At 36.8% G+C, this 17,547-nt stretch overlaps 1 protein-coding gene across 6 annotated transcripts in view; it reads right to left on the reverse strand.

The window, feature by feature from the left end:
• Positions 1-17,547, reverse strand: part of PHF20L1 (PHD finger protein 20 like 1) — a 56,758-nt gene that overhangs the window by 30,134 nt on the left and 9,077 nt on the right. For 4 of the 6 annotated variants that reach the window (XM_054270009.1, XM_054270032.1, XM_054270017.1 and 1 more), the window contains exons 5-10: positions 17,014-17,102; positions 14,454-14,516; positions 10,626-10,833; positions 9,845-9,976; positions 5,064-5,146; positions 1,063-1,315 (exon numbers count right to left, since the gene is read on the reverse strand). In XM_054270009.1, the coding sequence (XP_054125984.1) occupies positions 1,063-1,315; positions 5,064-5,146; positions 9,845-9,976; positions 10,626-10,833; positions 14,454-14,516; positions 17,014-17,102 (828 nt within the window). Of the gene's footprint in view, positions 1-1,062; positions 1,316-2,706; positions 5,147-9,844; positions 9,977-10,625; positions 10,834-14,453; positions 14,517-17,013; positions 17,103-17,547 lie in introns of those variants that run through there. The other 2 variants (XM_054270040.1, XM_054270048.1) reach the window with 2 other exon arrangements.

A 17,547-nucleotide genomic window follows, 5' to 3' on the forward strand; every position in this document is an offset into this window, starting at 1 on the left:
TAGGGGTGGGGATGGAAGGCGTATTACAATATAGATGACTGTTAACATTTTGTGGGGACAAAATACAATTTTTACCAATGTGTCCTGAATAAAGAAGGCTGAATTTGCACTCCTCCCTCTGCCACTCATTAAAAGTTATCTAAGAGCAAAGATTAAAAAGAAACTTATCTCATAAGTGAAAATACAAAATCAAGGTTGAGGGGAACACATGATGCAGGCTGAGTCTTCCATCCTCAATCTCTATACTCAAGTGAAAAAAAAATGTAGCTTTTAACTTATTGAAACCTGCATTTATGTTAACCTTTGGCCTCAGCATTTAATATTATTTAGGCAAAGAATCTGGCACTAAGCAAGACTAAAAACCTAATGTAATTTCAAAAAAAAATCATAGAAATACCTTAATATTCACAAAAAATAGCATATTCAAGCATGCAGCATAAAGCTTTCCCTATTCTTCTGAAAAACAGCATTTTCATGCTTGGCAAATCAGTTACACAGGTTAAGAAGCTGAACACCCATGGAATTTTTCTGAGACAAGGAAACACAATATTTAACATTTCTCCACCACGGATCTTGAACCCATCTTCTCTTTCACATCATGTTTGGAGGAAATATCACATAAGGTGACGAATGCCACAGCCAAGAGGTACAGAACATCAGCCTGCTGAAGGTGAAGGTTCTCAGAGGAGGAAAGGTCCACACCAAAGTGTACGTCTTTTCTTTTTAATGAATCAGGCCCTTTGCAGAAGGGAGGTTTGATTTTTCCTGTATCACTGTTAATGCTAGTGTGGAGATTTAAGCTAGAGGGAAAGCCAACCCTTAAAAGCCATGACTCTATAAATATCAATATAGTATTTAAATGTATTATTTCTGATAGAATATTTCAAATGCCTTATTATGTGACTTGACTTTTAAATAGTGAGCTACCCCTAATTCTCCCACTTGGACATTTTATTTAAAGCAGATTCATTTTTAAAAGCAATAGCCATTTACAACCAAAGAAAATTTCTGTATATCTCTTAGAAGTAGTAACGGAATTTTTTTTAAAATGTCTGTGCTCACTAGTTTTATTTATCACAGCAGAAGGAAGCTGAGAGACCAGCGTCAAATCCTCGACTTGTATTAATTCTGGGGAAAGTGGTGATTTAGGGGGCTTTATACACCCGGAAGAATCTCCAGATTCTTGTTTGCATTTCTTGCTGCGAGCCTTTCCTGAAGACAAAGTTGAGGATAACAGTGCAGGTTTCTGAATGTTGGCAGAACTGCTAATATCAGCTTCATTTTTTTTCTGACTTTGTGGTTTAGGTGAAATCTCCTGAATAAATAATAAAAAATTGATACTTTTATTTCAGTTTCTTCGTTGTAGTTCTTGTATTCTATTTTGATCTTTTTAAAAACAATTTTAGTACTCAAACACATAATAAAGCAACATTATTTTAAGTACAAATGAAAACTATTTAAAATGCATCACATTAAATTTTGCTTTTTTTTAAAGGAGCACTACCAATTTTTTTCAGCATTCAGAATACTCAAGTCTTACTATTTGAAATACCTGAAAATAAAACATTTTTCCTCTATTCCCAATTTAAAAATGAAAGAAAGTATTTTTAGTTTTCTCTTTCACCTTCCCTGTCAGTGCAGCCTCCAAGCAGAACCTGGAGAGCATCTGTTCCCAGCCAGAACACACACACTGATGCACCACCACAGAGCATCTCAGGCTGGAAGGGACCCAGAAGGATCCTCAAGTCGTCCTCCCTGCTCCTCACAGGGCTGCCTGCTGCTGAATCATGACTGGGAGCGTTGTCCAGACACTCCTTGAACTCTGGCACTGCTGTGAGCAAACAATCCTTCCTCAAGAGGATTGCAGTCCTAAACAAAGTTGCCAAGATTTTCCCTACACACTCATTTCCCCAACCAGAGGCAAAAAAACAAAAGAAAAAAAAACCCAACAAAAAAAAACCACCATGGTTTTTCCTGGTTCCTCAGGAAAAACTACATTTAACAAGAAATTTGTATTTTTGAGAAACTGAAAAAGTTGATAATGCTCCTTTAAGGAATGTCTGAAAGAATGAGACATTTCCAATACTGAGCACACTCTCACACAACCCCTTTCAGTGCTGGGAGTCTGGATTTCACCACATTCTATGTTTGTGCAAACATGAAGAAATCACAGCTTCTAGCACCACAGGGTTGGACAGATTGCTAACTGTCAGGGGAAAACTGGCAGATGAAGAGTTAAAACAGTTTTTGAAGGAAAAGAAGTCAACATATAACACATCTTTCCAAATTCCTCAATTTTCATCCTTCTTAACACACAGTACTATTTTTAGACCATTAGCATGCATTGACAGACATTAGCACTTCAAATTTTTCACTGGAAGTTCCTCCTACATTACCAAAACTGTGCATGTGTTACAACTTGCCTAATAAGGCAAAATCTGAATATAATTTCTTAGACCTGTCTCCCTTCTCATCCCAGTTACAGCACACAGCATAGTAGCATCTAATAAAACCATAACTAACAAAGCAGAGAGGTACTTCTAGAACATGTGCACTACTTTATCCAAACTAGAAACATGGTGATTTGAGGGTATTATTGAGATTTGTTATAAATTGCAGTTTTATTTTCCACTAGAACTTTCCATGTTCCAATGGAGGAAAACAAAACAAAACAAAAAAGTAAAATAAAACCCCACAAGTGCACATTCTATGTCTGTAAAATTGTGCCTCTGAATGCTACATGAATGGCTCGCTGGGAGTATCCTGTAAAGATGCAGTGCAAAACATCCCACTCAGCAGACATCAGTTCTACCTTGCATAACTCCATTACACACATACTAAGTGCAGTTTATTCATTTAAATAAAATATTCCATGAATTGTAGAGTATACCTATGCTGGTTATGAGAGGTATTACCAGAAATTAATTAGAGTCGTAACTTGTAAATAAACAATTTTATTGTTCATCTTCACAGATGTGAAAGACATACTACAGCATCCATTACTTTCAAATTACAAAGTTATTTAAACAAGATTAAAAAAATTAAATTAAGATTTTGATAAGGTGCTTAACCTCTTAACAGGACAAATTAACATTAAAAACCTTAATGAATTAATGTTATCCATCTACTCAGGTCTTGGTCAAAAGGAAATATAACATGACATACCCTAATACAATTAAATAAACTACTGTATCTGCAACTAATTGTCTGAAGTTTTGGGTTTAAGACAACTGTAAACTAAAAATGTATAAATATAAACAAAAACTTGCATCAACAGAGTCAGTTTTCGGCTATTGGCCTGAATATTTCTACCATATTCTGCATTACATTATTAAAAAAGCCTACAAGATATTTTATCCATTCAATTTTATAGCAGTAGCAGACAAAGCCTCTAAGGAATGTCAGCTTCACTATCAGAAAACCTTTTGGGGAGGGTTATAACTCGGCCATTTTAATTTCACTTTCCACAGGAACTCAGGGAAAAAAGCTTTAAGCTCAAAAAACACCCTCCCCACAGTCAATCGTTTAAATGTTTGTGAGGTTTCTGGTTTTAGTTATACAGAAAAGAATAGGACAATTTGGGATTTTAGATGCCTCTTTAAAAGAGCTTAACTATTATTTCCAAAAAAATGAGGTTTTTCAGACCATTAGCATGTAAACAATGACAGAGACATCTTGTTTTTTATAGCTGATCAATAAAACAGGAACAGCCGAGTTACTAAGTCTGAGAAATAACAAAAAGGTTATAGTAAATATGCACTGCAGTTTATACTGTTGCATACACAGTCTATGTAAACCACAAAGTCCCATTCACCGCAATGGGATTCTGCATGGCAAGATTTACATTGTAATGATTCTCCCAAAAACAACATGCTGTAAGCCATTTCACAGTTTTTTGCACATTGAAAATATCACACACAGTAGCAAGAAAATCATAGCATCTTTAATATGCAAAAATTTGAGAAATGGAATGTCATGTCAGTACACTGTAAACCTTTATGCAAAATATCGGTCAATGCATCGGCACCACAGTGGCTCCACCAGCCCTGACAGTGACAGCATCAAAAACAGAAAATCAGGTTCCATTGACTCTCATCCAATGCAGCATCAATGGAAAAACCAGAGCAATGCAATTAATATATCAGCTCTAAAGAACCAGTACAACCAAAATATCAAATCAGGTTTGGGGTAGGGAATGTTCATAGAGTGTGCCGGGGTTAAAGAACAGAAGTGCTCGTTAAAGAATTGCAGGCAGCAAGGCTACTTTGTTCAAATGCTGCTGTTAAAGAATGAAAATGAATACAAAAAAGCTGTATTAAAGATACATTAAGGCTCTGATTTAAATAATTGGAAAACAAAGATGTCCTGAATCAAAACTACTGTTCATCCTTAGCTTGCTTTACCATGCTCAGGCATTCAGCCCTTTTAAAATGCAAGATAATGCACAACTCGGAGTCAAGCAATGCCTGAACACAGTGCAACAAGCCAAAGACAAAATGGCAGCCTCCAGATCCCGCCAATAAGCAGGTTTAAAAATCAGACCCTTAACATTATTTAAAAGTTTCTTTTTTGTATTTATTAAAATACACACTCTTGCAAAATGTATGGCTCATTGAGCAGTTCATAAAACACATACAAGCCTACAACACCAAATTGTTACAATATAAAAGAAACTTCTTTTAAAAGAAGTTCTAAGTGATGTCAAAAACCCTGTTTCAAACACAAATCAAATTTGTGTAAGGGCCTGTTTCTAAGCCAGTCATCATTCCAGCTATAAAACTGGACCTTGGGACACTGGTCTCCTCGTATTTGTTGCACAGAGACTTTATTTTGTTTTCTGTTAGTTTTCTAACACAAAAGCTCATTATTGAAATTCAAGTTAACACTGTGTTTAGAGACAATTAAATTCCATACTTCTGGCTCTGCCAGAAATGTAAACATAAGATAAATTTTCAGTTCCCTGTTATATCTGAAGGGGAAAATTTTTATGTTGTAGGTACTATATCTCCATGGCACACTCCAGTGGGAACTTTGCAAAAGAATCAAACTCTACCATTTCATACCTGCTCCAGGACTGGAGCTGTTTCTTTGTTGCCTTCCTTTTTTTCAGCACCATCTGCAACAACGGCTTTGGATGCCAATAAACCTTAGGAGAAAAGGTGCAGATATTTTTAGTTAGAAGTACCTTGCAACAAGAGTTCCTAGAGAAAGAAGAAAAATATTGAGACAAAAAATATGAACTGCACAAATCTACAACATAAGCTTTTCTGAAATGGCTCTACACAAAGCTGAACACTTTGAATTAGAAAAAACAAAAAACTAAAGGACATCCCAACAATGGCATGCTTACATAAGAAGCATTTCTTTGGCATATTTACTGACAAGAAGAAAATCAAATTATCAATTCTAAAAGCCTTGCCATTCTTCCAAAGCCCAAGCACTTGAGCTTTAAAACCAAACATATGATATATAAGTTAATTTTGAAAACAGAATTATTTACAAAACTTCTCTCTCTCCATTCCAGTCTTTCAGAAATTCACATCAGAATTTGTATTACCACTTCTTAGTTATAACATAAGCAAACCTTTCTAAGCCATAATACAACCAGGCATTTAATTTCCAAACAAATATCCTCAGCAGTGGAGTTCCCAAATTACCTCAATAAAATGACCATATTGGGAGCAAATAATATATTAGAATATGTAACTTCATTCACCAATTTATGTAAATTACTACAAAAAAATCTGTATAGACAAGGGGAATATAGATACAAGGAAGCTTTCTGTCAGTGAAATATGGCAATAGCTTCAGTTGTACCTCACAAAGTAACTTTAATTGCCTAACAATGCAGAAACACAAGTAGTTCTACACCATTAAAATACAGAACTGATAAAACCTAAAAAACAAATCTGAATAAAAATTTCTATTATAATCTCTAGGAATGTCAATATTAGGAGTGAGGAGTTCAAGTCCTCAACATTAACTTGACTAATTCAGAGGGAATTGCTATTGCATTCCGTAAAAATTAGATATGGCCAGAATTAATTTAAGGTTTACAATGTCCAAGGAATTATAAATTAGCGAAGCCTGGGCTCTCAGGAATTGTTCAAGACATTAAACCAAACAAAAAAATTTCAGCATTCAACAATAAACACCAAGTGCTTTATCTCATTTACTATTTGTGTTAGATTAAGCTATGCTTTAGTCTAGGTAACTGAAAAGCAGAAACTTATTTAGTCCTATTAGATAAAAATGAGATTATCAGGTAAGATTTTAATTCTGCATTAGACTACATAAAAGATTTATGTTTTAGGGACTTAAATTAACATTTAAATCAAGTTGTAAAAAGTGCAGTGTTCTTTATCTTTGCAACCATGCATTCATATCAAAAAGTGTAAAATCGTTTTCAAAGTCAAGTGAAGTTGAATTTTAAATACAAAAAAAAAAAAAACAAGCTTCAGTTTATGAGGAAGTGTTTGTGGTCCTGTAAGGCACAGGTTGCCCAGAGAAGAGTGCCCCATCCCTAGGGGAGTTCAAGGCCAGTCTGGATGGGGCTTAGGGAAAGCTGGTCTAGTGGATAATGTTGAATTAGATGACCTTTAAATTCTCTTCCAACCCAGACCGTTCTGTGATTCTCAGATTCTCTGATTTTTAGTTTTAGCTAGATGATTCCTGCTCAGAAATTCAAGCTAGTAAATCAATCCAGAGTCAGATCCGTCACTACATAATCCTTATGATTTCCTTTTTCTCTACACCATGAAGTATTTTTCTAACCAGGCACCATGCTTGTAGGACAAAGCATCTTCACCAGCTACTGCAAACCAGGACTACAGGCTCACCACCCTGTCTGTAAGAGCACCTAAGAAAGCAAAAGCAGGGAGTGGCACAGTGGCCAGGAATGTTTTGTTCTGCAAGTTCACTGTAGTTATACCTGGTTTTAGGTACCAACATGCCAAAAGACATGGAAGCAAACATTCCAACAGGGGCAAAAACTGATTGGAAGATGACATTAATATGTGCTTAGAAGGGGATGTTCTTCACCTTTGGGAAATGTAACTGCTACCAGTGCTAGCAGCAAAAGAAAGGACAAAGGAAGGAACTTTAGTTGAATGGTGAGCAAAGAGCACCTGATGCAGCTGTGGGCCTTGTGGCAGACAAGAAAATCCTTCTCCATCAAATGCTGAAACCGAGGAAACAGTTCCCTTCACACAGCCTCCTGCAATAGTGTCTTGCACTGTTTCCCCAATACAGCCATAAAATCCTGGTAAATGTTGTCCTAACAGCTACAATTCTTATATCATTTTGTAGTCACTCCAATGGGCACACCACCATTATTCCCAGTCTTCCCTCAAATCTAAAAGCTTCTAGTGCTGGAGACAAAAATGTCACAATGCAATGTACAATACACTGTATATACAAGCATTTAATGCATAGGAAATAAACGTGATAAGGATTAGCAGCCACATTTTCAAAATGTACTGGTATAAAAGACTTACTATGGTATGAACTGCAGAAATGTGTTAATTTGTGAACAGATACATGAAGTATCTACAAGGCAAGACAACTTTCTTCTTGCAGTTAAAGGATTAATACATTTTCACTGAAAGGTAACACATCCTCTGCTAGCCAAGTATGTCTTGTGGAGACAGACACACTGTTTTTAAAATGGTAACAGAGTCAACGGTTTCAAAATCATGTTGAGTTTGTATGAACCTGTGTCACTAGTATGATTCTCATAATGCTCCTGAGGTAATAAGAATCTATCCACAAGCACAGGCAAATATAATTTCTAAAGGTAAAGGTTTTTCAGCTGGTTTTGGTATCTATTGCTACTAACTGCTATTGGAAAGAAATTAACAGGGTTCCATCAATATCCATCTCCAGTCTCTACATCTTCTACTACTACCGCTCATGGCAGCAATTAAATTGAAACTTAACTGAAAATGTATGTAGCATGGGAATGGAAAAAGAAATGGGGCTGATAAATTTGACATCCATTAACAAAACCTGGAACCAAAGAAGGAGTCTTCCAGGAATGACAATCCTGGAGGCAGAAGATGGGTTCTTCTAAATACTGCTTCCTTTGTACAAAAGGAACAGATCCTTTTCATCCTTTTTTGGATGAAAAGCTGGGCATGAGCTGCCAACACTCTTCTGGGCTGCATCAAAATCACTGTGGGCAGCAGGATGAGAGAGGTGATTCTGCCCCACATGCCCTGCTGTGTCCAGCTCGGGGGTCCCTGCACAGGAAGGACAGGGACCAGCTGGGGTGAGTCCAGGGGAGGGACCCAGAGATGGTCAGAGGGCTGCAGCACCTCTCCTGTGACAAAAGGCTGAGGGAATTGGGACTGCACAGCTTGGAGAAGGCTCCAGGCTCCAGGGAGACCTTACAGACCAGTACCTAAAGAGGGTCTAAAGAGAGCTGAAGGAGGACATTAATTTAGAGGGGCATGTTGTGATGGGAAGGGAATAGATTCAAACCTGAAGAGAGTAAATTTAGATTAGACAGGAGGAGGAAATTCATTCCTAAGAGGGTGGTGAGGCACAGATTGCCCAGAGAAGCTGTGGATGCCCAATCCTTGGAAGTGTTCAAGGCCAGGCTGGATGGGGCTTTGAACAATCAGATCTAGTGGAAGGTGTCCCTGCTTATGGCAGCAAGGTTTGAAGTAGGTGAACTTTAAGGTCCCTTCCAAACCAAACCATTCTGTGATTTATAGCATTTTAATTTTACTGATTGAGAGACTGAAACAGAACCACTCTCATAAGAAGACTGACTAAACATCCTCCACTCCAGACCAATGAAAGGCTGGATAAGCCAAAACAAGTATGAAAAAACTCTCACTATGCAGTTTAGTAAATTAGGTTATTTTTGTTTTACAGAAACAAGTAAGAATTTTTATCTAGTTCCAAAAAAAACCCAACAAAAAAGCCCCTCTCATTTGTAGCACAGAAAAGTTTACCAGCCTTCACATGAAATACTATTGAGTAGAATAACGAGTGGAAGGAATTTCTATCTTAGAGGGTGTCCAAGGGCTCCTCTGTAAGGGAGACACTTCACAACTTTCTTCAACCCAACTTTTGAAATGCATCTGATACTTTCCCAGCACAGGTATGAACATAAGACTTTGTCCTAAATACTGACAGGATCAAAGCCAGCAACACAAATTTCTTACTTGGAGGACTATAAATTGAAATAATTTTTTCACAGGTAAGTTAATTTCTATTAAATTCTGGAATAAATACATTTTTCAGCTTTTAAAGATAAGACAATTATTTCATTTCCTGTTGTATAGAATGTATTCTGTAGTAATATCCCTGTTCTCCATTAATATCTTTATTAATAGATAGGGAATGAACGCTTAGGAAAAAAAAAATCACATCTTTATAACTTCAGTTTGTAGGGATGTTTATTTCTAAATGAGAAACTCTTTTTAGCAACAATTTCACTTCAGGAAAAAATATTTTCTGTTTCTCCACAGCTAACCGTAGCTTTAATTTATAGTATGCGATTCATGACATACTTAAGAAGTTGTATAAACCCAAAACCACCCAATAATGAAGAAAACTGTATAGCTAGAGGTAAATATGCTCAAGAAATTCATCAATTCAGGATGGTTACTATACTAAAAATCTAAAAAGACCAAGCACAGTCTGTGACCAATTCATGAACCAGGTAAATTTTACCATTCATGAATTCCTTTAAAATTCTAAACAAGTAGTGTCTGCAGTGACCATCTGCCTCATGAATGTGCTTTATGCAATCCCCTTCAGCACCTTCTTTACAAGCATGAATATTTCACTACATGAAAAAGGAACAAAATCAACAACAAAAAAAGTCTTTTACCAGTGATCTTGTTTAGGCGAGCTCTCTTTGCCTGAAATGAGTTGCCTAGATTACTTTTCCTCTTGTGTGATAACGTGCTCTCTGCCTGCACAAAGGCCATCTTTGGGACATCCACTACAGGAAATCCTACTTCTAAACACAAGAAAAACCTCATTAACTCACATTTCATAAATGCATAGCACCCAAAATACTTAAATATTTCGGAACTGCTAATAGAATACAGTAGTAAAGAAATTTTAAATGTTTATAAAAAAGGAAAATGATACATTCTGAAGATCTAGAATTACATATTTAAGCAATAAATGGCAATTATCGAAAATTTTCTACTTTTTCTGAATATTATGAGAAATAAGCACTAAATACTTTAAAGGAACAAATCTTATCAACTCAGATACAGTTTCAAACACCCCTGAATATGGATGTATCATGCATATTGGAGGGTTTTAGTTTTTTTTAAAACAAGATAAAGGATTATCTCACAGGGAAGAGAAGATCCAGGAACATCAACCAAATTGTACAATGAAATCATTAATAAAAAGCTACGTTCTACTCTTGATGAAGTTAGTTAGAAGTTTAGCACAAGCAGTAAATGCTGACTGAACTAGATTTATCTGATAAATATAGTTTCTGAACCATTACCATTATGTATCAGAAGATTATCATAACAGCAAATGTGACATCTTCCCCTAAAAATATTGGTTATTACTTAACTGCAAAATTAGCAACAGGAGTTCAACAATACAGAAAAAAACAATTTTGTGTTTATAGAATGTGCTTTTACCAAATGTGTCACTAGATGTAGGCTCCTCTTCCTTTTTTTGGACTTCCTGCATGATTGTAGAGGTTGAGGTTTCTTCCTTTTTTGAAGGGACTTTTAGCCATTTTCTGTCCTCTTTATCTTTATTGCTGTTTGCACTGGTTCTAGGTTTACTTCCTGCTTTGTTCTTGGCTGCTGCAGCAGCAGCAGCTTTGACCAAAGCTATCCAATCCTCCAAAAAGGAAAAAATGGTGAGTAAGTATTATAAAGTGCCTAAAACTCAAACAGAAAATACTTGCAAACCCAGAGAACTTTATTTAGAAATATTCAAAGGAAATTCAATTTATTTTTATGGTTACTACTCAAAGGGTGGTAAAATTGACCTTCCCAAATTTCCAAATAAACTTGAAGCATTATCAGTATGCCACGTGGATAAAAAGGAAAAAAAAATCTTCCAAAAAACCACTGTATTTAGAAATCTGGCTGTACACATTCCCTGTTAAATTACTTTTTATGTCATTGCTTTAGAAAACCCAGGAGCTCCCAGTCCCAGAAGACTGACATTTTTCTTACCCTTCTGGCTCTGAAACACACAATTCCATACTTGTTGACCTATTATGCAAAGCTACAACTGCCTCAAAGCAGAGCCCAGCTGCATGGAATTCCTCCTGAACTAAACTGATAAACCAGGGATAACTCCTAGCTCATTACACCTTTGTTTCCAGAGCAACTACAGACTCTTTTACTCTTTTTGTATTACCTATTACAGGTTTCACTCACTAACTTCAATGAAGTACTCTATAATATGACTGAATTTCACCATCTATATTTAAGGTAATTAAGTGTCATTTTGCATAATTGCTTATTTGTACCATATAGAAACATTCAAGGGGTGAACAATACATCCCACTCTAATCTACTTTTTGACATTTAGACCAAGTCAAGCCACCCCACAAGGCAATAGAGAGAACTTCCTAGGCTGAGCCAAGCTCTTTCCACTAGTTTAGAGCAATGAGACTCCAGCCTTATGTCTCCTGAATGTCAGGGTTCAATCTGACTGCCAAAATTGTAACTTGATCCTTTTGACTGAAGTATTTTTTTGAACCTTCTATAACACTGAGGTACAAAATTCTTCCATGGAGAAGTTATGTACAATACAGAAGGCAGCAGAAATGATCAACCAGTCAGAATAAAGCATCTGAGTGCTCTGAATTATAAATACTACCACATTAAAAAAAAAATGAAAAAGACTTTTTGTCTAGTTACCCAGGAGTGCTTTACAAATAGTACTTGTTTTTTCCCAACTGCATACAGACTATTTCATTCTGGAATATCTCCTTGTTGTTCTGTTATCATACAAGATACCTAAAGTAGCTTGATTTTACAGATCTTGTCCCAATGCAACCTTTTCACCACTCATTACATATTATAAACCTTTCAAGTTTCTGTTCTGTTGAGGGTTTCTTTGCCTTCTTTGACATATGAGGAAATCATAACACCAATACAGAGTTAATTCTCCTTGCATCATGCTTTTCCTTTTCTATAGTTCAATACTTTCAGATCACTGCTTTACATGGGTTATGCTTCTTCTTTGCACCAACTTATGTACTTCGAAACAGCAACAGTTTTGATTCCTCTAAGATAAAAGTGTTCCATGTCCACACTGTCAGTGCAAGTTGCAGACACTCAACACTTTTTTAGCCAGCAGCAAAGTTTGGAAGCACTTTGGTAATGCTCACACAACAGGCAACTACTGAGGCCACTTGGTGACATGCCAGCACAAAGGAGCGTGTCTAAGTGCCAGCTGCATAGTCAGGCAAAGCACACAAACCTCTCTTTTGGGCAGCCAAAATGAGCACACCTACCAGCTCCAGTCCATCCAGAGCCTTGCCCATCCAGCAGGACAAAGAAAAGACTGAGCTATTTGTGGTGGTGAGGAATTAGGAGATCTAAGAGTAGAAGTCTTACACTGTACCCTGGCTAAGGGATGAAGAGATCAGTAACATGGCTGGAGATGAGATCTTATGATAAAAGCGGGAAGGGGAAGTAGTGCAGCCTGCATGAAAACAGCTTCTAAAGAGCACCCTAATTTTCAGTCAAGCTAAGCACCCTGGAATCACAAGCTTTGAGAAGATACCAAGCTTCAAAAGACAATACTGAACCAAGCATCCTGGTCTAAGTGCAGCTGGTGCCACATGGAAAGGAGTTCTGTGGTTTTCTTTGTATTTCATTTCACTGTTTGGATATTGTTCTTACAACATGGAGCTTACAGTAGCAGGACACATAACAATGAAGCAAACAAAGGTGGAACACTCAGAAACCAGAGAAGAGACACATTCATTATGGTGACAGTTATACTTTTTTCCAAGATTAACATGTAAATTTAAACTCAGTGAGGAAAACCTTAAGTAGTTGGGATGGACGAGATTATGACAAGAGATTCCTTCCAACTTAAAACAATTTTGTGATTCTGAATTGTTCAGAAACGCTGTGAGTCCGTTTTCGTTTTGGCTCTGGAGTAAACATACAGGCACTAAAGTGACACAGTTAATGCCTGCTTTTTAACCTTGAATTATTGCTGAGTGCTCAGCAGCACAGCTCCTGACATGTGAGAATTATTTAGCACCTAAAATGGTAAGGTGACTATATTTCTTTTGTAGAGCACAGGAATTCCTCCTTCAAAATTATACATTTGTGTCTTTTTCAGAATTTTTACCAAGAAATTAACAAAACAGTAGAAGAATAATAGTGGGATCCTGAAGCATGATAAATTCTGAAATCTTCCTCAGGCTAATAGTATGTTATCTATTCTATCAAACATAATAGCAGGACACGAAATATCATAGATATTGCAGAAACTAGCTAGAAATTTTAACAGTAGGACAATTTCCCAGATCATACAAAGCCAAGGACCCAAATATGAACACATTTGAAATTAACAGAGTAAAAGCAAAATCCTTCTAAGAGAAGTTTTCCCTACTTTTCTTTCATTTCCTGACATTGTCTCTCTATTGGAAGTAGTGTGTAACTGAACCAGCTACTCTGCATCATCCAGCCTGATATCCCACTTCGCTCAGTACCTCACCTCAGTGATCTTCTCATTTACATATGTAACTTTAAAAAAATATAACATAAAATACATCCAAAATGTGTATTTCCTTCTTTTTCTTTCTTACTAAAATTCAGCTTTCCAGTAAGCTGAGAAAATTGACAGGAGAATAGTAATAACCCACAGCAGTTAGAAAACAAAGCATTACTTTATGACTACTGAGGAAAACTGTCATTATGCTAATTAGAGTCACTAAATCAAAACACAGGAAACTGCACGATCAAGAAATACATAAGCAGAAATTACTTAACAGCCTTACACATCAATTGGCTAAAAAACTTGCATTTTAAAATATTCCTTGTGTAACCATAATCCTGCAAGAGTGGGAAGGCAAAACCAGAAGAATTTGCAAAATCCAACCCTTGCGTCAGCAGCAGAATTCACACATCCATCGCTCTCCCTCCACCTGCCTACAACCACCACCTTTTTGCTTCTCCACAGTACTAAAGATTCAGCTGCTTTTTCCTCTTCTGTCACACCATAACTTCCAACTCCCACACGTTCATACATTCACATACATAAAACATGAATCTATAGACTGGCTGATTCCACATCAAGCCTGGATTCCTTACCCTCACCTTTCAATTCTACAGTCTGCCCTACCTACATCTCGGCTCACATTGTCTCCTGTCACATCTTCTTTTTTCCTCTGGCCCATTCGCAAATCCATGCTTTTTCCTCAGCTTCCTCTTCCTGTGTGCCAAGTCCCCTCCCTCTCCTTCAAATCCCTCCTCAAAACTCACTTCTTTTGGTTCGATTTCCGTCACTAATCTCAGCTCCGGCGCTATCTGCTCCCTCTCGCGCGCCTGATTACATCGAAGATAAAACAAAAAACATGAAACAGAAAAAGTAAGTTATCCAAACACTTCATATGTGCTCTCACAAGGGCAGTCTCAATATCCCTTTTTCCCCTCTCTGTACTATGTTAGTGACAGATCTGTGCGATTTTGAATAATTTGTGCTTATCTGAACCACAGCTGAGCCTCGAGACTCATTGAGGCTGAGGCTCATTGTCACTGAGACAAATATTTTTCACACTTTAAAAATTTTGCCTTTCCATCCTCATTGCTGAATTTTATTAAAACACACATCTGTTGCAACTCAGAAATAATTTGAGTGCTACAGCATCTACAGTCTTTTCCTTCAAGTCACACTAAGCTCAAATCAAAGTATTAACTAATCTCTATCTCCTTCAAGTAATTTGAATTCTGCATGCTTAGCACACACCTTCCACGAAGATCTTAAAATTTCTTAGACTTACTGATGCACTAGAACTTGAACTTTCTTAAGCTTACACTCATCTCTGGAAATGTATATTTTAGTTTGGATATGCAGAAAATACAAGTTATAAGTTTAAATGAGGCATGAAGTGCTGCATCTGACAACTCTATTTAATTTTTCCAATCAGTTTACACTCTTGCAATTTTTGTAACCTATACATAAATTTTAGTAAATATTTTCTTACAAAACACATAATGCAAAAGAACAAAAACATCCATGGGAGTTTGAGGCTTAAGCAAAGCTCAGCCTCAGATAATTGATTTTCAACCAAATCTTAGATCATGTTTTTCTGAAATAACACAAAAACACTTTAAAAAATGAACATTTTTCCATTGCATTATATGCAAAAGAAGTTGCAAGAAAAATTATATCTTGCCTTTAAAAGCTACAGACTTTGATGCTTATTTCTTATTTTGCAGGATTAAATGCTACAACTAGTATCAATAAGCATTACAGAAAGCAGAGTTGGAGGTGTTCTTGTATCCAGACAACTTAAAATTCTAAATCCATCTCAAAGTGTAAATTTGTGCCCCCAATTCCTTCTCAAGATTTCATTGAAGCAGCCTACATTCAACCCCCGAGATGCGTAAGTGGCACCATAACTCTCAACTACTCAGAAAAATTAGAAATAACAGATGAGCTGGACTGCCACCAAACAAAGTCTGGACAACATAATGGCTGTGAAGTAATGGATTTACTTTTTTTTTTTTTTTTTTTTTTAAAGCTGAGATTGCCTGTGGCCTAAGGAGTAGTAACTCAAGATTAGATACAACATTGCTCCCCAGGAAAAGCACAGGACAGAATCAGGGAGTTCTTTCCACTGCCACAAAAGGCTTATTTCTTTTTGGTCACAATCACATTACCCAAGTTTTGCTTTTTGTAAGGAAAAAGGAACACTCAAGCTTCCTAAGTTACTGCCATACTGACAGTATTCCTTGAAATACTACACAGTGGTTCTACAGAGTTACTGTAAGACTGCAGCAAGAAGCCAGGGTTAGTGTGACTATAGATTTCAGCTTAATCTCCTTCAGGAAACATCTTTTAAATAATGCAGTGGTGTCTGCACTAAGTTCCAGTGTCCCTTGCATAGTGGATCAACCCTACCATACAGCTACCTTTACCCTGGAGGCCAGGATGTGGAGATGCTTTCGAGCCAATCCAATTATCCATCTGCCCTGGCCACAATATGGACGGCTACAATGGTAATTCTGAAATATTTGAAGTCTACAAAGTTAGGAGTATTCTGAAGAAAACTAAGAGCAAAGACCAGCTTTCATGGATTTTGTCTCAAATAGTTTCAGTGGAGTAATTTCTCATTAAATATTAAACACAGTTACCATGCAAAATAAATGCAATGGCATTTGAACTGAAAGCATGTAAGAGTTTTCAATGATGTTCCTCTTTCACAAGTAAAGAGGCCTAGTGACTAAATCATGTTTCTACTTCATAGCCTTCCTCAGCTTCCATTCAGCATCTCTTCTTTAACAGCAACTGGACATTATAAGAGACAAGAAATAATTAACTGTCTGATTGCCCCAAAGTTCTGATACAGGGGGAATAACCCCAAAGTCATGTTTGTAGGAACACATGGGCAAAAAGCTCTCACAGTGGCAAACAAAAGACATGGGCAGAGGGTGGGGAATAAATAAAATTAAAAAAAAAAATCAGCAGCACAGACTGCTGACAAGCTAAAGCTTTTTTCCTGAAAAGACAACAGAGGGAAAAGTCACTGGTTTTGTAAACTCTGTAAGACAAGGCTTTGTGAAGAGATTAGTTGGCAATGGAGTGTCCAGCAGCCAGACATTTCAGTGAGGCAAGGCCACTTGAGCAGCACACTCTGAGGCACCATCCATAAACTGGTGAAGCAAGGCAGTGCAGGGCCTAGAGAAAGACTAATTTCAATCTAGTTGTGCTACTGACACTTCTACTGTCTCATGATATAAAAAACAAACAAACAAAACAATGAAAACCCAAACAACTACACAAAACCTAACAAAGCAAAATTGCTTTAAGCATCCTTACCTGCCCTTTTGCATCCTCTGGCATAGATTTGATATGCATCCTTTTAAGACATCGAATGACACCATCATAGAATTGCACTGTGAATGTTCCTAGAAATGATTGATGGAATCACTATGAGTAGTTAAAAAATAAACACATTTTGTAATTAAGAAAGCTTTATGTTTTGCATGTTATTTTGCATGACAAGAGTAACCAGGTGTTACCACTAGTCAGGATCAAGAGAGGTACAAAAAGCCATAAATGATGGCCTCAATAAAACCCTGCTTTGATACTGTTACTCTGTGTCCAGCTGGGCAAATTCAAGTATGTTTCAGCTACTGAGTCACTACATTATTATTTCAATGAATTATGAGCAGTAATATTTAAGATGCTACACCAGGGAAACAGTTCAATTCACATCCAAGTCCTCATTTGCTCTAAACTACAGTAAAAATATCAACTTTGTATGTTCATTAGAAATATCACCACTGTGAAGTATTTAATCTGTGCCCTTACTTTCCTATTTCCATTGTTTTTCTTCAATAAAGAGAACTA

The sequence above is a fragment of the Melozone crissalis genome, unplaced genomic scaffold (assembly GCF_028551555.1).
Source record: "Melozone crissalis strain CALT ecotype California unplaced genomic scaffold, PUWL_Pcris_2 ptg000002l_1, whole genome shotgun sequence".
Taxonomy (NCBI): Eukaryota; Metazoa; Chordata; class Aves; order Passeriformes; family Passerellidae; genus Melozone; species Melozone crissalis.